We start from the raw sequence: 23115 nt of genomic DNA on the forward strand, positions 1-23115 counted from the left end.
TGCTGAAAGTGAAGCTTCGGAAGATGAAACTGAAGTCTACATGCCTGCAGACATTGAGTCCAGCCCTAAACTGTTTTCACAGCATGAATTTAATGATCTGGTAAGAGATTTAAATTTACCAAAGGAATTGGCAGAACTCTTTGGTTCTAGACATAAGGCAAAAACTCTTCTAGCACATGGGACGTTTTTCTCATGGTACAGACACAGAGAACGAAAACTAGTCCCCAACTTTTCTGATGACGATTCTCTGTTTTTTTTTTTTTTTTTTTTTTTTTTTTTTTTGCAGTAATACAAAGGACTTAATGAACTATTTAGGAATTAGTTAAAATCCTGCACACTGGAGACTTTTTATTGACTCGTCAAAGAGGAATCTCAAATGTATGTTTTTTCACAATGGAAATAAATATGGGTCAATTTCCAGTAGCTCACTCTGTGCATTTGAAAGAATCATATAAGAACTTGAAGAAGTTGTTGACAAATATTAATTATTAAGAACATGGTTGATTGGTTGGTCTGTGCTGACTTTAAAGATAGGCTTGTTACCTGGACAGCAATCTGGCTACACAAAAATGCCTTGCTTTTTGTGTGAGTTGGACAGTTGGGCAAGGAGTAAGCACCTGGACGTCAAGTTCCAAAGAGGTGCAGTTTGTTGCCTGGATTAAAGAACATGGTTCATAAACCACTGGTAGACCCCAAAACTGTCCTCCTTCCACCTTTGCACATCAAACTGGGTTTAATGAAACAATTTGTGAACACTTTACCTCAGGAAGGTTTTTGCTGCTTCAACTACTTTTGTACTAAATTTCCATTCATCACCCAAGAGAAGCTAAAACAAAGTATTTTTGTTGGACGTCCAATTCGCAAACTGATGAGGGACCGCAATTTTGAGGGAATTATTAATAAAAGAGACAAACAACAGGCATGGATTACCTTCAGGTATGTTGTTCAGAACTTCTTAGAGACAAGGAAACAGACTTCAATAATATAGTTGAAAATATGTTGGCACACTTCAAGAAGCTGGGCTCCAGCATGAGAGTCAAGGTTCATTTTTTACACTCCCACGTCGACTACTTCCCAGAAAATCTAGGAAGTGTTAGTAAAAAACAGGGTTAGAGGTTTCACCAGGATATTAAAGACATGGAAATGAGGTATTAGGGGAGGTGGAATGTCAACATGATGGATGACTATTGCTGGACGGTGAAGAGGGACTGCAAAGTAGAAGGATTTGCAAGAAAATCAAAAGAAACGAAAATTTGACTCAGTTTTTAAAATAAGAGGTGAGTGGTTTAGTGGACTTTTTATCACACTGCCCTTTTTAATAGTGTGTTTTCAACATGTATTTAAGCCGACCGGGCTAGCCGGGTGGGTAAAGTGCCTGTCTGGTAACCCAAAGGTCGCAGGTTCGAATCCCGCCTCGGGCTTGGATCAAAGTACTGCAAAAACCTTAGGAGGTGCATTATGGCCACAGAAGCCGATGCGCCAACAACTACCAAAAAAAAAAAAAAAAAAAAAAACATGTATTTAAATATAAGTCTGGTAAAAGTAGCACCCTGTTATAATTTCAGGGAACACATTCTGCCAAAATTAATAAAAATTTGTGAAAAATCAAATGTTTTTCGTGGTTTTTGAAGAAACCTGATACGGAAACAAACAAAAGTCATTTTGAAATCAGCATTAGAAAATGATTCAGAAACACCTTTTTCTTAGAAAACAATGATTTTTTTAAATGTAGAGTAGTGTTATCACGATAATCAAGAGATGGAAACGGTGGAAACATCTAGATATGCAAAGTAAAAAGTTCTTTCTGGGAATAAAAATGCTTGTACGACATCTGTACTCTTTTATAGAAAATAATGGCGATCACATTAAAAATCAGTAATTTCTTTTCAATTAAGCGTATTTTTTAAAGTAAAGTTGTCATTACTTTTAAATAGACCTCTGCAAGTTATCGTCAACTTGCAAAGGTCTATTTAAGTCACGCTGATTAAAACCTACCATAATAGATGGCACCGGACTCTGACAATACTGTTTCTGAAATAGAATATTGAGCCGAACGCTCTCTGAAATGTATTTTTAATGTTGGTTTGGAAGTATTTGGGCGGTTGCTGACTAACAATACAAATAGAACTGGTCCATCTAAACATAAATAGGTGCTCCAAAACTAAAATATGAATCGTACTTGATATTGGAAAGAATATGACGTCAGCTATATTACAACAATACGTGTCCTTGAATCACCTTCGTCTCAGGGAGTATTTCCTGAGCTTGACGTGTGTTCTTTCAACAGTTGTGACAAGTATGAAATGCGTGCACATGCGTCTGTCTCACCTGGTTCCTTCATTAGCTTTCAAAGGACACTCTTAGTATGAGGAAATGTCAGCTAGTCATCGGCACAGTGGTCTGCCTGTGTTGCCGCCGGACTAAACTTACCTAATGTAAGATGAATGGAGAGGGGCGGAAGGAATAAGATTTTTCAGATACATTTATATACACCTTACCAAAAATGTTTGGACATCATTCCAAACACTTTTGGTAAAAAACACGGATAGGAATCAATGATTTCTGAAGGTAGTAGTAAAAGTGAATCGAATGACATTCTTGAAAAACGTTATCTTTGTGTTCCATGTCCACAGGATTGTCTTTAAGTACATCCATAATTTGTAGGGAGTTGCACGGCATGGGTTTCATGACAGATTTTCCGCTCATAAGTTCCACATCATACCAAGGAATGCGACATCGTTTGTAGTGGTGCTTATGTGAATATAGGTCCTGTGGAGCTACAAGCTTTACACAGTGTTTAGATCAGATGGCATCTCTATAGAGAATGCCTCAAGAATGTCACTTAAATCAATGTAGTGTCCACAGTTGAAGCTCGGAGAAGGCGCTTCTCGTGGTTCCGACTAGGGTCATTGATTGTAATGTCAAAAACTATAAGGTCTGAATCGTCCACTGATATCCTAGACAGTTCTTGTTTATACTCCGGCATGACCACCAGATCAGGGGAGTTTACAATAAATCAATCAATAGAAATGTTAATCGTATTTAGTAGTCACGGGCTTGAACCCCGGTCCACTCAAAGAGCGTGTGCTGCTGCACTCGCTCCCCTGACCACTCGGCTACATCAAGCCTGTGATGTGCATCCTCTGGCACTTCTGAGGAAATGGGTTTCTTGCATGTTCCGGCATCCGGCACGATTATACTGTTCCTTCCCATACAGCAAACAGTTAAGAGTTTGAGGAAAATGGAACCCATTAACTCGCCCAGCTGGCTCAGAGTACAACTCTGAATCAGATCGAACACCTTTGGGATGAACTGGAATGCCAGATCAGGGATGGGCCAATTTCTCTTCTTCTATACCTGAACTGGAGCTATATTTCAGGAAGATTGGACACAGATTTCTTTCTACTGCTACAAGGAAGTAGTCAATAGTGTTCCACAACGGACCGACTTTTAATTTGTTCTTCACGCATGCATACCGGCTCAGACGTGCCAGTGTAAATTGCGTACATACCTGTACAACAGCAGTACGTTAAAAGCTTTATGGGTCATGAATTGGAACCTACAGACTGGAAAGTTGGTTATATACACCAGTTACCGTTCTATACGTTCCAACTGCAACTCGTCTGAACCACTCAGAATCCACACTGGCGAATATTATTCAAAGATAGAAGATCATAGGTGATATCTCAATTAAAAAAAAAAAAAAAAATTCTGGACGGCCTCAAAAACGTGTGGAATGTATTCCACGAACCATAAAGATAGTAATTAATCTAACGCATGTCTTCTGTGAAAAACGTCACGGAGCAATCCCAAGAGGCAACAGGAAGATCCAACGATACGTCAACCAGTAGTAGGGAGCAGCATAGACTTGGATTCAGTGGTAGGGCAGCTGCTCGTAACTCATCTCATGGTCACCAGTGCGAAACAACTTTCGGAGTGATCGTGTCCGACGTTCGTGAACTCAAGAACAGTGTTAGAAGGAACTATAGAGTGACGAATCTCAATACACAGTATTTCAGTCTGATAAATGTACACTTTCGCTACACAGTTGTAGCGAAATGGAACCTGTGGGGTCAACTGGATTACCGAATTAGACTGCGACCAAAACGGTCTTCTCTCAAACCGGCCCTTGTAACTTCTTTGCAGGAGGAATGGAAGCGAATTCCTGGCCAACACCAACCAGAATTTGATGTACGTTTGCCAAGGAGAGTTTCGTCTGCCAAACAGGCCAAAGGTAACCTACTCTGTATTGGATTTTTGAATTAAAAGCCACTTTTGCAACTATTTGTGTGTGTTCGAATACCAAAATATACTATTTTGTGGATCACGTGAATCGGAATGAGGCGTATACACCTGTGCACCTCTGTACAGGCATCATTTACAGATACTGCATCAATCAATGCCTTCGAAAAGTCTTATCTTTTCAGAAACATTGATTGAGTGCTACCTCCATGCTTCCCTCCAAGACGGTCGTTGCAGTGCTTATTGACATCTCATTGGTGGGAGGTCAGGGATCCTCATCCTACAACGCTTGACAACCAAATTATCATTCAGCTCATAAGGTGAGTGATGCCAAAGGGTATGAAAACCAAAGGATGTAAGAAATAATTATTCACAGACAAGCAATGAGAATTTCATAATCAAATTGGGGAACTTTGGTTTTCACTCCATTTGATCTCATCTTATGAGCTAACTCATCATTGGGTTGCTAGTGGTTGAACTGTGAGTACTAGTGAGTACTGAAATAGCCATCTTGGGTGTAGCACCACATTATGAATAAGTAGCATTATACTTCTCAAGAGAAGCGCTACTTATTCGAGCGTAATATTGAGGCAGCCTGTAATTGTAACTCCACAATTTGAGAAATATGTCTTGGAAAAGACTTTGGTCAAAAGCATTGAATCCCCCCCCTTTCACTAATTTCCCCCTTCACAAACCATGCAGCTTTTGAGGAGTCGAACCATTCACTGTATGGTACAATCTGATTCCTAGTGACTTTTATTTGTTTCTATATTTGAGTGAATCGAATGAATGAATTAGTCGCTGTTTCATAAACGGTTATAATATGCAATGTGCTGTAACTGAATGGCTTACGATTAAAGTGGACTTTTATTTGACAAGTTGACCTTAAAATCGAAATGAAACAAATTCACCGACTTCATATTGAAAAACAAAACTATTTTTAAAATTTTTTCTTTGAATATTACAGACGAATAATTGAAGATCTTATAATCTTTATTTACACAGGAAGATATGTGAACTTGAACAAATCTAAAACTGTCTTTTGGAATTAATGTTTATGGAGCTTGATATTAAATCATCTTTCGCTAACGGCCGCTGTTTATAAGTTTAAAATTATCCTCACATGCATCAGACATGCGAAAAAAAAATTCTAAGACGACGACTTTATTTTTGCATGAAACATACGTAAACAAATCTTTCGCTACGCTCTACAAGGATATATCCAACATATCTAGGCATTTGTCTGGATTGTTCTCTTACCAAAATTCTTCACGCACACAACTGTCCTAGTTACATAACGGCCTATTATTACCATAGCATACTTGTATTACTGTGAAAGCCAAGTTCAAGATCGTAACCTTCTTTTGAAAATAATTATCAAACAGCAACTCAAGAAATACACAACGCCAACATTCACAGACGTCCCTTAGGGTTCACATTTTAGCAGTGTCTTGAACGCTTTGCTAGTTGCTTAAATTTTACCCAGACAAACGAGGACGTTCATTGTGATTTAAACAGTATAAATCTAATAGGGTGAAGCACCTATTGTCGAGAAATAAATTCGAATTTGATGGTGGTTTAACAGAAAAGCCACTTTAAATTTCGCTTCAGTTCGCAAATGCTGGCTATTCAACATAATTGTCTTGTCTCTTCTATCTCTACCGAACATAACATATGCCCAGTTTACAAGCACGATGTACTGAAGCCTCATGGCCTTAACTACCTCACCGATTTTTAAAACCCTCCACGCAGACCTACATAGGTCACCTTAGCTGTATAATGGCTATGCCACTTGCTACCATATGTCAAACCCAAACTTTTCCAATGTGAGAAAGGTCCGGTTCGATAAAAGATACTTGTTGATGCCTTTTCACGACGGGAGGAGTTAGCTGGTCTCAGGAAAATATGTACGGTTTTTAATTGCCAAACAAATCGGTTCTGTACCATATATCATTTACAGACAAAAATAAAATAAAAAATATTATTTTAGTGGGATCCATGCTTGTCACTATATCTGTGACGTATGAAGACTGTTCAATAAAGAATGATCATAATTTTTTTTCACAACATACCTTTATTAATCGTACATATCTTTATGGTCTTTTCCAAGGTAGTCCCTATTTGATGAAATGCACTTACTCCAACGTTTTAGATATTCTTCAAAAACATGGTGGAAACTATTTTTTTACATGCGTTTGAGAATCACCTCCGATGTCCTTACTTCTGACCACTGGAAATTTTTCCTTCAGTTCTTTCTTTAACTTTAGAGAAAAAAAATCGCAGGGTGCAAGGTCGGGGCTGTTGGGCGGATGAGGAACACATTTGACATTAATACTGGCTAAGTACTCGATGACAGTATGAGCAATGTGAGGTCTTCCATTGTCATGATGCTGCATCCATCCACCTGAAACCATTCCTTGAACGTCAAAAAAAGAGATGACCATAACCTTTTTTGATATCTCATTGGTGGGAGGCGATGTTAGCGATGACGTAGATTTCCAATCAGAGCTTTGTTTGTTATTCTGAATCGAAATGGTGAAGCCATGTCTCATCCACTGTTATCAGCTTGTGAAGAACCTCACTATCTTCGGTAGCCATCCGTTGCAGCTCCATGCGAACTTGCTGTTGCTCAGGTTTGAGTAGTCTTGGAACTCACCGTGCACAAACACGTGTCATAATGCATATGGTGATGGAAAATACTGTGCGTGCTTCCTACTGATATTGTCAACATTTCTACCAGTTGCCTTACTGTTATACTACGATCTTTTCTCATGATTGTAGAAGCAGTGTTTATGGTTTCTGTGGTGACAGCAGTGGTTGGTGCTCTAGGACCGCCGATTTTTGTGATTGAATTACGTCTATCTTTAAACATTCCAAACTGCATGCGAGTTGTGTTGTTTGTAAGCGTAGGTTCACCATAAGCCGCTTTTAACATTTCATACTCTTCAACTGATGTTTTCTTGAGGGTAAAACAAAATTTGAGGGCAGCATGCTGTTTCTTACGTGTCAATTCATTGTTTCTTAGACGAAACTGATTAGGAATAAACTTGATAGACCTCCAAGTTTTATCAAGATTATCCCTATTTCATTTTATTTTATCTTAAATTTCGCAGCTCATCTAGAAATAGCAAGCAGTACGATTGTTCATGAAAAATTAAGATCATTCTTTATTGCACAGCCCTCGTATTATATTATGCTAATGAATTGACAGACACTACACTATTAGATCACGTGAATAAGTAATTAGTAATTTAATTAGTAAAGTAATTAGTAAATAGAATAAGTAATTTTTTATCGAAATGATACAATTCTAAAGGAATCGAACCACCTTAATTCCAAATACTTAAACTATTATGGCTAAGTTTTGGGAACCCACTGTTTCCTGTCTTCTGCTCTGTTAACGTGATCTGGATATGGAGTCTCTTGTTTCGGTTGGGGTAGACGACTCTAGTCTTCACAGGCCTGAAGGCTGGAAACATAAGTCCCGAAGCGTAGCGATAATAGTTCAAGTGTTTGGTATTGAGGTGGTTCAATTCTTGTAAAATTGTATGATTTCGATAATAAATTACTTAACCTACCATGTGATGTGATAGTGTAGTGTCTATCAATTCATTTACATAATAATGAACAATCACTTAGATCCCCTCTTCTAGGTAATCAGCCCTCGAATATTATAGAAGTGTGCGCGCGTCACTGACCGTTTACATAATTTACTGACAAAAACAAACATTTTCAATTTCAGATTTCCAGAGAAAATAGTTCACACAGCCTCAGCATGTAGTATTATGTCTGTAAATTTCGTACATTCTCTGGTCGATTCGTTTATTTCTGGACGATAAAACCACGCTGCCCTTCGCCTGCGATGGTGAGGAAAAAACACGAGGTCCTCTCATCACTGAAGCCATTTGAACCCAGGCCCCTTCCATACAGTGTTCGAGAGAGAGTAATTATAACCCCTGTGCTATCCACGAAGGCACTATTTGTAGTAAAAAAAATTATCATTTCAACGGCACCGAAGCTTGTCGACCATATCCGTATATGTTATACACTGCGCTATCATTAAAAGCGGGACACTCCTTCGTGATAGTTGGTCACGTCCTACCGAAGCACCACGAGCTAGACGCGACTATAAATATGCTCGAAAGCCTTCCAAATAATAGGGTTCCACAAAAGCATTCGGCCTGTACTTGACATTTCAATGGAACTTAAATTACACAGATCAACTATTGGTGATGTGGTATGCAAATAGCAGCTGACTGGTTCGGAAACCTTTACCAAACAACCCGGAAAGCCTCCAAAGCTGATAGAATGTGACAGGAAAACCTTGTGAAGAATCGTCCGCTTAGAAAGCAGGTCGACGTTGCCGCAGCACACACACACACAGGCTATCGGTGAGACAATTGAGACAAATGTCAATACCAGTAGAATGTGGAAGGCGCTGCATGATATAGCTTATCAATGTCATGCAGCCGTCCAAAGGCATTAATCATTTCGACTTCCGAACGCCGTCTATCTTAGTGTGAGGCCCGCGTTCTTGGACTGTAGGTCAGTGGAAAGCTGTGCTCTGGAGTGACAAGTCACTTGGTCTACCAAGTCTTACGGTCGTGCCTGGGTTGGCGGATGTCTGAAGAAAGCAATCTGACGAACTGTATCGTCCTGACAATGAAGTTTGGCGGAGGCAGCGTGGGACTATTTATCATGGTTTCGCCGGGACCATTGGTTGTTTTTAACTAAACCATGAATGCTGAGGTCTATCTAGACGTCCTGGAAATTAATAACGTTACCTACATTGCGAGAGCACATCGAGAAAGGGCTGTATCAGCAGGACAACGCTCCATATCACACTTCTGTTGTGACGAACTGATTTGAGGATATGAACGTTTAAAAGTTGGACTATCCAGCTCGGAGTCGTGACCCCAATCCTATAGAGAACTTCTGGGATGAATTGGATCTTCGGGTGTGTGTGTCAGGAGAGAGTGCCCAAAAAAACAGAGTTGAACTGATCGTCCCCTTGAAGGCCGAATGGCAAAAGTATCGGAGGACATTTTCAAAACCCAATTCCCATTATTAGTTTTCCTGTAAATAAAAGTTATTCGTAGATATGCAGGTGTCTGGATATTAACCGTGGGTATGTTTGTTTGCCTGTGGAGTGCGTTTGTTTGCAGTATGTTTTGCATGACGTGTGGGCTGAAATACGCGATATAACTGAAGGTAAAACCCTACTTCCTCTATCTGAGATTGGTAAATTACAGCCCTGATTGAAGAGGATTTGTAGAAATTTCTCCAGTCGTTGACGGGAATCGAACCCCGACTTCTTCAAATGAGTGGAAGTCGGCGACGTATCATGGCGGGCTGCCACGGAGGACTATCACTTACAGAAATAAATAAATAAATATTGGTGCTAACGCCCCTCAACCATGCGCTCATAATTGTAAGTGATGGTCCTCCGTGGCAGCTCGCCATGGGATTTTCTAAGGGAATTTAAGAAGTGAAACACCGTTAAATGAACTACAAAGGGCAACAGAGTTGGTGAACTAAGCGCATGCGTAGTATAGCTGTGTTCTGATGATAGTTTAAGCGAGCAGACTCTTAATATATGCTGAATTCCTATAACAGAATCCTAGCAAACTGTTGCAATCTCCCTCTTTCTCTAATCTGCATGTTGTGCAAGCTGAAAAACCCCGCATACCTCACGACAAACCCTACTCTTCCGCTTGAGATTGGTCTCGATTGAAGAGGTCTCTAAAGGGATTTGAATCCAGGTATTTCCAAGCAAATGACAACTAGTGAAGCCACACTTTCAAAGTCGTGTCCTTCAAAAGGAGGACACGTCTTTGAAAGAGTAGGGTTTGCCGTGAGTTATGTGGGGGTTTTTAGCTTGCACAACATGCAAATTAGAGAAAGAGGGAGATTGCAACCGTTTGCTAGGATTCTGTTATAGGAATTCAGCATATATTAAGAGTCTGCTCGCTTCAACTATCATCAGAACACAGCTATACTACGCATGCGCTTAGTTGACCAACTCTGTTACCCTTTGTAGGTCATTTAACGGTGTTTCACATCGTAAATTCCCTTAGAAAATCCTGTTTCAAATTAAATTTAGTATCTGGTAGGTTATTGCTTTTGCCCTTGACCTGGGCGCCCTTTGTACACAACAGACATTCCACTGATTCCATTATGATGATGGGGGATTTCTATGTTTAGCTCTACTTCTGGGATTCCCTGTACTCTGCACCTGTGACGATCCTACATTCCTGTGGAAATAAAAATCATAAATAACGCCCAGAGATCAAGGATTTTACTTCCCCCTCCCTTTTTTTGTTGATTTTGTTTCCTGTTTGGACGCCCTTGTGTACCCTTCACTGGAAAGCCCCAGATCTGCTATACGTGCTGTTGGTTTGGTCTCATAATTCAGCTGTTCCAACTGGCTTTTAACAAATCGATTTAATCAGCTTGTTTCGACAATCTGCAGGACTTTCTCTTTGTTACTAGGCATACATTGGTGCCGGAACCCAGTTCCTATTGACCTACATAAAACAATCTCCAAAAGCAGGCCGTTATTCAAGCTGTTAATGCGTCACCACAAAAGAATGTGAACGTAAATTTACCTTTCTTTAGTGACAGCCAACGTAGGTAAATGTTAGCGACGATAAAAGTTAAATACATCATAGTTTCCTCTTTCTCTCTCTTTAATAGTGTCTGCCATACGTTTTATATAATTCTTTACAAGACCATCTGCAGATAGTAATTTTTTTTTCATTACTATAGAGGTCAGTGATAGAATCGTTAGCATCCTTGACGATCAACTAAGCATCTTCAACTACTGCGTTAACACTGAAAGAATCCTTTGTATTTAACCATGTCCTTAAAAAGTATGCTATTCACTATCTCCTTTAGAAAAGGGGGGACAAAACGGTATTTAGGTTAAGTTGTGCCGGACAAACAACTTCTAGTATTCAGGAGAAACTTCCTAGTTGAAAATGAAATTCACTTTCCTTTTCTCCGGATATCCTGTGGTCCACAGTGTAATTACTACTGCCTTTTTATGGGATAAAAAACGGTATTAATCAGTGGTTGATAACCATTAAAGAGTAATATTTTCCTCTTAAACAGTTATCAACTGTAGAAATAGTCACATAGGTTATTTCATAATAACTGAAGCTATTTATTGCCGTTTTCCCCAAAGAATTTTGCTCTTAAATATTGTGAAAATTAAAGGAAAAAAAGAAAAAAAATGGGGGGAGCAATATTCATAATTTTAACGATTTCAGAAATTAATATCACGTTTAAATTGCTTTATTTTCTGTAAAATCCAAAAGATGTGACGTTTTCTCTCTCTCTCTCTCTCTCTCTCTCTCTCTCTCTCTCTCTCTCTCTCTCTCTCTCTCCTCTTTGTCTGTTGATCAATGGGGAAGTTTCAGTTTCGATTTCGTAACTCCCCCCCCCCACCCACACACTTTACAGAAAATTACTAAGCATTTGGAACGGCAACTCCGATTCTTTTCAAAATTTCAGGGATAATTAAAATATTTTAGGGACCTTTGTACCAAATTTCATGGCTGGCGATCGCATGACATTTAGGCCAGTTAGAAAAACAGACCCTGAAGCAGTGGCGAAACTGCCATAACGCCACAGTGGGGGTTGGATGGGCCGGACGGATGGTTTGGATTAACTTTGAATAGGTCGTCTGTAATTCTCGCGGGGGACCGAAATTTGTAGTTTTTCTGCTGCCCTGAAGGGGATCAACTGAGGCTGAGAACGCTAGAAGTTATTTGGTAATTAAAAAGATAATATTATTTATAGAGTTCTAGTTACAATTTGCCTTTCAATACTACCATAACACAGTATATTATAAACTTTACACTTCATTTCAGTTTCAATCACAAAAAATAGTTCCTTGTATATATTTTTTATATTTATAGTAAAACAAGATCAGCGAAATTTTTTAATCATTGAGACTTAACAAATGCTGTACTACAAACTACTATGTTTTTTTATTATATTTAAGTAAATTTTACATGTAAAAACAGATATTGAAAATGAAATGCATATTGCATGAACACAAACTTCAGATGCATATTTTTTCTTAATTTTCTATTATTATTAATTATTATTATTATTTTTTTTTTGGGAAAGATGTAATTTTTATATTTTATGATATTAATGATTTCATGAAGGCAAACTTAGCCGACTGCGAGTTTCCTCCGATAATTCAGAAAGTAATCTTTATGATCACTAAGGAATATTCTTTAAGATATGCCATGTAATAGGGCCGATAACTATTACTGAATCTGAAATAATTACTTTTCATCGGTTTAATTCAGTAAGAACTGCTCACAATGCTAAAATTCCTAGTTCTCGGCGTTATCCATACCTTGGTATTTATTATTTTTTTCAGGCAATCTATTTATTAAGAAATTGTTTGAGAATTAATTATTTGAAACCATAATATTTTTGAGACAGCAACCAATTCATACAGATTAAAACAAGCACGGATGTTAACTATAAGGAGAATTTTTAGTTATTTGAACTGTACTGTATTCGTATACTAATTTAAATACAAATTTGTATTACACTGACAATGAAAATACAACGCTCAGATATTCGTATTATATATACACGCGAACTGAATAGGAGCAAGGTTCAGAAATCGTCTCCCTCTTGGGACTAATCCGATCACGTGGTTTATTTGCTTCAGGGCTTGTCTTTGGAAGTTGGCCTTGCAATGAAGAGGTGATTACGTTTTCATATACACATCTTTGATAGCCCCCTTGTTGTATTAACAGTAAGGGACGCTGTTAATCCTTACAGATTCTCTAAATATTTGCATTCACATGTTTAATAGTACAAAATGTTTAGCAGTTCATGCAAGTAATTTATAAGCTTTCATAACTTTACCTGGGTATCCCCCAGATAGCGCTGCTAGTTATTTACGCATACTGTATATGTGTTGTGTGCAGTGCTCCGTGGTCATGGTACTGACCAAGGATCTTCATAAGAAGATCCTAGTGATGTGTTAAAGAACCAATTTTCAGCAGTATTGAGATTCCTCGTACAGCTGCCGAATCAGAGTTCTCCTTATTATAAACCACAAACATAGTGTAATGAGAACTTTTTGACGAGAAACCTCAAGGCGTAGTCTTGTCTTTCCTTCTGTTTGCTGTTGCACTGGATCCATTATTTCATCACCTGGATAATGCCTAATGTATGCAGACGATATTAAGTTGTGCTTTGTCTCTAACCGTCCCGTGAATCTTCAAACTGTAGCAACACAGGCAAATTGTCAGATGGATAATCTATGAACATAATGGCTGATTTGTTAGGGTTGATTGTCAAATCTATCTCCGTGAGACAGGTTTGACAATCAACCAAATTCCAAAGAATAAAATATCGTACAGACTTGGGACTGACGTGAGACAATAGATTTTCCTTTCAGCAGCACTTTTCTAATATAAACGCAAAGACTTTGATAGCAACTTGGGCTATCAGACAAGAGCTGGCAGGAGTAACAGATAAAAAGCTTCTAGTGAAATATGTCCAAACATGTTTAATGCCTACACCCGTGTATGCCTCTACGATATAGTCGTCTGTCCCAAAATTTCATGTCAAGAAACATTTGAACATGGAATATTGGATCATGAGGTGGCTCAATTGGGTCACTGGCCATCCCCCCACTCAACTATTTCCAATTCAATTCTACGGTCCAATCTTGAAATCATCTCACGGACTCAAATAGAGAGTCCGTGAATAATCTTATTATACTGTGTAAACTTATTGCTGGGATACTGGGTGGTCCTGACCTGAACAGTATCGTTCGGCATCCGAAAAACATCGGAAACTCTTTGAGATGGGTGGATTCCACTTCTATCAGTCCTAAAAAATTCGGCTGGACTCATGCGATTATTCCCATGTAGCGCTCAGAATACTTATAACAATTTACGAATTAATCTGGAAACATTCACAGACAAGGAATATAAAATGAAAAGTCGACAATGATATCTATATACTGCTAATTTTTTTGTTCAGAATGCACATATTAGTTGTTTATTTGTTACATTATGTTACTTTCTATTTTGTCATGCTGTTATTTGTTGTGTTATGTTTTTTGTAAAATCTTTTCAGTTGTAAGAATTTGACAGGTATCAAAATGCACAGCGAATGTATTGTAACACGCAACCACTAGCTGATAGCTTCCCTGGTGGAACAGTTTCTAATAAATTGAAAACTAATTTTTAAAAAAGTTGCGCTGGTTGAAAAAAAGCTCGTATAACTCATTGATAATAACTGTACTCTCTCCTCCTGAGATTGGCTGACTCACACTAATGAGGCCATAGAATTCCTCCAGTCTGCAACGGGATTGGAACCCTGACCTCATCAGACAAATAAGAAGTGGCGAAACCACTATACTATCATGAAAGGGCTTGATAGTGATTATAAGACATCATCCGGATGGTATTTGCTTTCTCGCTTATTTTTTCATTTCTATAATTGTTGAAAGGGAAATAAATTGTAATAAAAATAAAAAATAAAAATAATAATCTTTATTGTTTCATACCGGAAGATAGGCAATACGTAAATTCTACACAGTGCCGTCTTCCCATATGGGCCAACCCGGCACGTGCCGGGAGCTTCCTCTGGTAAGAGGGCCTCAAAAGTAGACTTGTTTGACCTCTACTAACATTATGAAAAGAGCCTCAAGGATTCTCAGTGACGTGGGCTTACTATCGCCTAAAGACGGCCCTACTTCCACAGCTTAAGCTACTAGGGTATGATAAAAAGAAGCAGAGAAGGGAAGGAGAAATTTTGACATCTTTCCAACTCTAAAAGCTAGAACAATATTGCAAGAGTGGGATATTGGGATATTAAATCTAAATAGCTAACTTGTCTAGGCCTAGACAATGATAAGGTATTAGCAAAGTAGATTACGTGCAGTTAATATAAAACGAAACAAATTACTCTAAAAAAATAGATATTTTTTATTTTATTTAAAAATGGATAAATAGAAAAAGAAATTAAAATTAAAACGAACTAAAACATACTGAAAACTAAATAAAACAAATTATTAAATTATACCTGGTAAATGAGATATGAAAAAGGTCATTTAAGAATTTTTTCGGGCTTCCAAACTTTAAAATTTCTTTTATATTTCAAATAGATAAATATTAACCTTAGCTCCCAAAATTAAAGGCTTTAATAATTTCTGTTATCTAAATTTAATTTGTAATTCGACTACGATACTGATTGCAGCATCGTAATCGAATGGTCGGTGTGTACACAGAATTATATACACCGGCGTGTTCGAATCTACTTGATGCCACAAAATACTGTAAAATTCGTGTAAATCACTTTCTATAGTTGTAAACTGCTCTGACTCCCTGTCCCGTTGCGGAATACAACCGGAAAATGTTATTTATCTAAAATAGTTCTGCACCAACGATCCTGAGGACGTTAAGTTACAGTTAAGAAGATGAAGTACCCTTCATCTTCCTAATTGTCAAATATATTAGTCTCGTCGACCAGACTGTCATAAACTATACAGTTACATCACTGCATATAAAATTTACAGGTGGATTTCCACCTGTAACTATTGAGAAAGCGTAAGGTTACCAGACGTACTCTTTGAAGAACACATGTACAGTACTATTTTTCACGGTTGCTACGTTTGTATTGTACACTTTAACTGTGTCGGGTACTGTATTCTTTTTCACCTGTAAGTTAAAATCGCTAGCTTCCCTGAAAACTGCAAAAAGCAACTTTTCCAATTGATGGATCTTGTGTTAGGGGTGATATAAAACTGATTATAATATGAAGCTATTTATGTTCCATATTTATTTAGTAAATGAAAGAGCAACAAGGCTCAGTACCTAAAAAAAGTTCCATATTTATGTTTATATAAATACAGTTACTGCAGTACAACGTTCAGGGGAACCTCAGGCGCCCTCTTCTAAATCCGCTACTGTTTCCAGTATACTTAACTTTTCTTGTAGGATTTTTCAGTTCGAAACTTGTAGGAGCAACAGTTTCGATGCAAAAAAATTTTGACAAGTCGTTTTTAGGCGCGTTAACATATATTCATAAGCGCCTGTTGTCTCACCATGTCCACCCGTCCACATGTAACAGAGGGACTCCCACCAGATGAATTTTCATTAAATTTTATATTTGGTTCATATAATTTCAGCTCCAGTTACGATTTCACAGTCCTCCTTCCCTTTCCCCCACTACAAAAATTGGAGTAAGTTTTCGCATTAATTGAGAAGAAAAATTCAGAATGCTGCCAGATTTTCAGCATATGTTTTGTTGGCTTGGGATGGTTCTTGAAATCGAAAGTTCAGCTCCGATTTCATAGCATTTCCTCCCAGTTTCCTTACAGAAACAGGAAACAGAAGCTCTGATCCATTTCAAATGAATATTTTAGGAATCTTTGTAACAAATTTTCATGTCGATGGGTTGACTTATTGACGTTAAAAACATTTTAACGTTACAAAAATTTTGTAACGAAAAACCGTCACGAGAAAAGCTTTACGGAAGTGACGTCATCTTTAGCTTCCACCAGAAGCGAATTATTGTAACTTGTATTGTTGCAATCATACTTGTGTGATGGCAACAATAATTTATCTTCTACTGGATCAAATTTAATGAAATTTTGCACGGAGCTTCATCTTAGCTCTATCTATACTAGAGGAAAAGCTTTCAAACCTACAGCTGCAGTAGTTTTTCCAGGATAGTGGAAAATATGAACATGTGATAAATGAAAATTTTCTCATGTAATAAACGGGATAATATGGACGTATAGTATAGCGTTAATTCGAAAACGCATCTGCTTTCAAATCACCTGGTGTTTTCAGATTGAATGTAATTTTTTTCTTTACAATTAAACTCTGAGGCTGGAAAAGAATTCTGCACATTTATGAAAACATTCTTCAACTTATGAATTATTACTATTGTCACGAAGCACTAAGGTGCCTGAAATGTAACGCACTGTATAGACAGTGAACTTGTTTATGTACTGATTGCTGTCTACAGGGGTGGCATCTCTAAGAAAAAACACGAAAGCACTGAGAAAACGTGATACACATTGCGACAAAACACTACTGTCATGAAGTGTGAGACCCTTCCTAGCACCCTTGGAATGAGGATCTCCCCAATCGTGGAGGAGTTTTTAAAAGTAAAAAAATTTAATACTAAATTTGTCAGAATTAAAATATTCAGCTTACAACATAATTTAGAGAGAAACGGGCCGGTGAGCAATTGCCTCTGCAATCAAGTTCTATCCTGTCTGTGCCCTTTTTTCAAGTGAGAACTCAGTTAGAGTAGCATTGAAACATCAGTTGAGAACACATTTGGGCAAGCAAGAAACGATGTCGAAAACTTCCAGTATAAAGGGAATACTAGAATTTGTCATTGCCTAAGGCACCAAAATACCTTGGATAGGCACTAGACGCACATCTCAAAATTCATAGGAAAGTAAAATAAGTTTGAATTCATTGGTACATTTTATTACTACTAAAAGTTGATGTTTACGTCTCGTAAAACTTCGGAATGGTTAAATTTTAGATCTATTGTACAAAAGTACTTGAGTTTTTCAGTTGCATCATTCGAGTGGAAAACACGAGAGAGAAAGAGAGAAATGATTAACATTTAAAAAAATGGTTATTAAATTTATATCAAAAATTTCCCTTTACGATTCTTCCAACAAGGAATATCTTCATTAAGTTAAACTTTATTCACGCTAAATAAATATATATATATTAAATATATATAAGCTAATTTATATATAGTGTAGAATTTTTTGTGTACATATTTAATTTTATTTCCTATTCATTTTAGTTGTATAGGAAATTACAAATTAAATTTATGCGCGAATAAATATTCACATATTTTTTTTTATCTAACTTAATATTAAACTGTGATTCTGTTAATGCTAAAATTTATTTAAATCTCAATAGAGTTTTACTTCCTGTGGCTCTTGTTCTCAACGATAACAAACTTGTCTTTTAATTGCATATAGGGCAATAGAAATAGGTTAACGAAGCAACACTCTCTATAGAAAAAAAACAACAACCTAAAATAACAATTTTAATATATATCTTAATGGCAAAATACTGCTATTGTATTTCAAGGCCATTAAGGATTTGAAAGAAACGAAATAAAATTGAAACGCATCATTTATTTTGGAGCAGTATGAAGCAGATACTGTTATACAAAATGTTTTTCCTCTCTGACGCCGTTTCTCGGAAAAACTAGCCTGTATTAACCTAGATGCCATCACAAACTAACCAGTTTTTGAAAGAATGCAATAACGAATTCTCATTTAGAACGTTATATTCGATTGATATATTCGATTGATACTTGAAAAAAACGTGCTGTAAATCAACTATGGTTTCACATCCTGAGGTGCGCGTATTTTCTATTTGATATTCATATTTTTCATATTTGGGAAAGCATAAATTCTCAGTTAAAAACAAACAGCCGAAGAAACAAAACAATATTACATTTCTTTGACTAATAAATACTGGGAGCTTAAAAAGACAAAAAGATGGAGGAAAAAAGTGGAAATTCATATAAAAATTGAAGGAAGTTTTTCTTCCGATAAATTGTGTTTACATCATATAATAACACTGTTTGAAATTGTAGCGTTTAGGTATTTTACATACAAATGTTCACTGAAATTGGACTGTTACGATATTGAGTGGCTTTTGACTTACCTATTTTGGTGAGCCCCGCTATGACAATCCACAGAGAGATTACAAAAGGTGCAGACACGTAATTGATGTCCATCTTCGCAATTTGATATCTGTGCTTACCTGCGCCATTGTAATTATCGTTAATACTGTTCCTCACTACGCTAACATCGGAATGCAATATCGGCGACACAATTGGACCATCATCCTCATGAGTTTCAGGGTCAGGAGGAATGGCTTCCTGATGTCCTCTAGACACGCTGTCTACAATCACAGCGCGAGCCTCATCGCTTACGGCTGCCGTCCATAGGGAAGCGGTAATGAAAACAAACAACCACATGGTGCGCGTTAGGGGATATGAAGTCGTGAGGGCCTTAGGAAGTTGAAGATTTGAAAGCGCTCGTTTCTGCATGCTCAGGAGAGTAAAACCCATGTTTGGCTGTTTCCAGCACGCTACAATCGACACCCAGGTAACCTACATTTGCCTTCTTCTAGCACTTGTTTCCCCCTCGTCTAACGGTACACTGAGACGCCTCAACAGGTGCACGTGAGTTTTTCCCGGCGACTGACCTTACATCTGGCGCTCACTGTTGACGTAAGCTGAAAGACAGGTTTCCATTGGAGCGATCAGCAACGTAAAAGATTCTTGGTGTCTTAAAAAAAAAAAGGGTTTATTCGTTTATTCTCTTTCTCTTGTAGGGGTAGCCCCGAAACAAATATTTCCCTCCGGAGCACATTGAAAAAACCTACGAGATGCGACCCTAAATTAATGCTGCTAATTTTATAATCCACATTTCTTTAAACATCAAGGAACCTTACCTCCTTCAAACCAATTTCTTTATGAAGCTATACACTTTAACGAACGATGTTGCGTCTATCAAAAATATTTACGGAACTTTTAAAAGTCCTTTCAGAACACAAATTTTTAATGTCGATACTGGAAAATCTTGTTTCTTTTCATGAATTCTTGAGCTTACGGAAGAAAAAGAAGTTGCATAGGGAAAATAAAGTGGTCTTTTCTTCCTCGTCAAATTAGTTTACAGGAAAGCGCATTATGAGTGGTGCACTGTCATGGTGAACAAATTGATCAATGACCTTTCACATGGAACGGAATCGGAATCCTAACCATTTCAGAATTACCAAATAATGAGCTTTATCAACTGTTTAACCTTCAGGTATGAGCAAGGTAAGGTATGTTGGTGTCTAACGGCTCATGGATTTCTCCGATCTCCGCGGATATACATTGTATCGGGCCAGAGATTTGAAGGTGTGTGGGGGTCATGTGCTGTATATTGTGTTGTGCCCTTTGCTCTTCCGGTCTATTAGCCGCCAAGCCCCTAGTGAGACCCGACGTTACCACACCGTTCCACGGGGAGGCTGACCAGGTGTACCACTGGTGTTAGAGTACTCTGGCGGTTCCTGCCACCTACTTTCCTGGGATTTTAGTGGCTAGGACCAGATTTGAGAATGAGATGATCGCTGTTTCTTGAGCAACGGTTGTAATTTTAACAGAGCATAGGGTTGTTCGCTGATAACTTGTTCTAGGGCCAAATAGGTCGGACAATAATTTTGATGTGTTTAGATTTAGACCTGTGGGGCATACATATATTTAAAAAAACCCCGTTGTGTAAGAGAAATGTAGGGGGGGGGGGAAGGCAGAAGACTGGAAGGTAGGAAACAGAAGGAAGGGGCCGACAGGGAAGATGGCCCCTGCTGAAAGTGTGGCATGCCCAGTGCCTCGCCCGAGGGAAGAGTGGGGGACGAATATGAGTTATAAATTCGCAATATGGTTGATATTGAAGAAATAACATTGTTTTAAATTTTTATCTTGACCTCATTCATGTTCTTTTGACTTTCGCCATTGGAGAGTTTTCTATTACACTGATATATTTGCTTTCTGAATTGTACTAATGCACCCTTGTTAAACCATACCAATTTTAATTTTTGCCAAATGATATATGTTTTCACAAACTACATGGAAGGTCAGAACAAGTTTCATTTCTCTGTTTGTGTTTTTGACACAAAATTTGTGTCAAAAACACAAACAGAGAAATGAAATCCTGAACCATAGTAGCAGAAACTACAATGTTATCGTATTGGAGAGTTCCATCAAAATGACTCGGACTGTTACTCTAGCTAAATTTAACCCTTCAGCAGTTTAGTGCAATTTAAGATATCTATCTGAATGAACCGAGTCGCCCATAAGACCGATGAATATTTTTATCTTGTGGGTCACTGGACGTCTACTTCACACGTCATCATTAGCATATTCCTTGAATTCTCTAAAGAATTTACACTTGTCAAAAATTTGATCTAAACATCACCTCATTCCATAAATTTGGTTTAACATATGATTCAAGATGGCTTTCATAATATCTTTATTTAAAAATAGCTTTAAACATTAATAGGAAATTATCGTCCCTTAAGTTACACTAAAACCAAACTAGAAAATTACTTTACCATAAGCCAAACTTTTCGAAAATATTTGTTACTACAAGTAAATCAGCTGCTTTCTTTTCTCCGTTTCTAACTCACCTCTACAAAACATTTTCAGGCTTGGAAGAATCACTTTTGACAAACTCCTATTCGGTTTTGCAATTTGTTACATCTGTCAATGCGGGGCAGCAGATGGATGTCATTTACGTATACCCTGCAGGACTTTTGATTTGATGTGTCTCGTTAACCTTGTAATTTCACTTTTGTATAATTCATGATCTATTCTTTTCTTTTTTCTGAAGTTGTATTAACAGTATAAAGTCCTGGTTCCTGAGGAGCAATCTAAGTCTTTCGCTTTGTGCAAAGTGGATTCTTAGAGGCTTTCCTATGTTTTTAACAGCCTTTCCAACTTTCCTGAACATATCCAACAGCATGTTTACTCGAAAAGGAACCTTTCTTTTTCTTCAATCACGAGTCAATATTTAAAAATAAATATTGAATAATTTAATTCTGAATTTTGAAACTGAGCAATTTAATAATTTAAAAATAAATATTAAAAAGTGCTTTGTGAGCTAATTCGTGTGTATTCTATGGTCGGCTTGTCTCTTTGCTTGATGAAAAACCCTAGTTTTCTAGAAAACAAACTAAGTACTCCCTCCCCCGAGACTGATTAACTCGGCCATGGTGTGTAAAGAGACCATGAAAGTTAATTCATCCAGACAGGACTGTGGAATATGAAACTTTCAAATATCTTATAATCCAGGCCTTTTCCCGACTGTGTGTTTGGAGGGAAAAGGGAACAACGAACAGCAGTTATGATCACCTGCTACTGCGACGGCACATCATATAATGGATAACACAGTAGCAAATACGAGGGGGTGTTCATTTAATTCGCGAACTGGTGCAAGATTTAATGTTTACCGCGCGAACTTTCCATAACTGCCGCTAGAGGCGCTCTCCCTGATCGCTACTGAGCAGACTCTGTGTATGCATACCAGTACTTGTCAAGCTAATGTTGCGTGAAGAGAGTTTTTTTAGCCGTGTGTCACTGACGATCGTTTTGAAGCAAATATCATGTCAGACATACAGATTGAACAGCGATATATGATTCGTTATTGTGTCAGACGGGGCTTAAATGCATCTGAAACAGTTGAGATGAATGAAGCGTATGGTATGAGTGTCTTGGTAGGATTGCCATATTCCGGCGTGAAGTGGGTTTCTCCATCAAGACAATGCCAGGCCCCATACGACTAACATTGTGCAAGAAGAGATCACTGTCATATGAATCAGTGATCACTGATTCATTGGACTTAGCTCCGTGTGATTTCTTCCTGTTTCCATGTTCATGAAATGTTTACATGCGCAAACTCAGTAAAGGCGGCGTAGCGCTGCGCGTCCATTATAATCAGGTGCTCACAATTCCGGGGATTGTCTTGGACTTTAGTGTCAAACCTTAGCCGGAACGCGTTATATTCATGGCAATCATACATTACATGATCTCGCGTTTCTTCAGCCCCGCAGTGGATCATCTTCTATGCTTAGGTATGTTAGCTTCCCTTTAAAGGGTCCGTGGCCTGTCAATAGAATGTAGTATAGAGGCCTGGTGAGTACGAGGGAGGAGGCTTTGGACTGATGAGGTTCACAGAGGAAATGAACTTTTTGGTTATTAATCCTTTATTGGTGGTGTCCCATGTCTCTTGCCAGGTCCTGTACATAATTTCAGAGATTCTCTTTCTTTCCTGTTTGGGGTTGTTAT

At 37.9% G+C, this 23115-nt stretch overlaps 1 protein-coding gene across 1 annotated transcript in view; it reads right to left on the reverse strand.

The window, feature by feature from the left end:
• LOC150082639 (Na(+)/H(+) exchanger protein 2-like) overlaps positions 1–19426 on the reverse strand; it is a 313793-nt gene extending 294367 nt beyond the window's left edge. Inside the window, exon 1 of the mRNA XM_090377561.1 lies at positions 18948–19426. Within this exon, the coding sequence (XP_090233687.1) occupies positions 18948–19356 (409 nt within the window). The 5' untranslated portion in view covers positions 19357–19426. The remainder of the gene's footprint in view (positions 1–18947) is intronic.
• Between the last annotated feature and the right edge of the window lie 3689 nt (positions 19427–23115).

Source organism: Mastigoproctus giganteus, chromosome 7, assembly GCF_048544385.1.
Source record: "Mastigoproctus giganteus isolate SK-2022 chromosome 7, ASM4854438v1, whole genome shotgun sequence".
Classification (NCBI taxonomy): Eukaryota; Metazoa; Arthropoda; class Arachnida; order Uropygi; family Thelyphonidae; genus Mastigoproctus; species Mastigoproctus giganteus.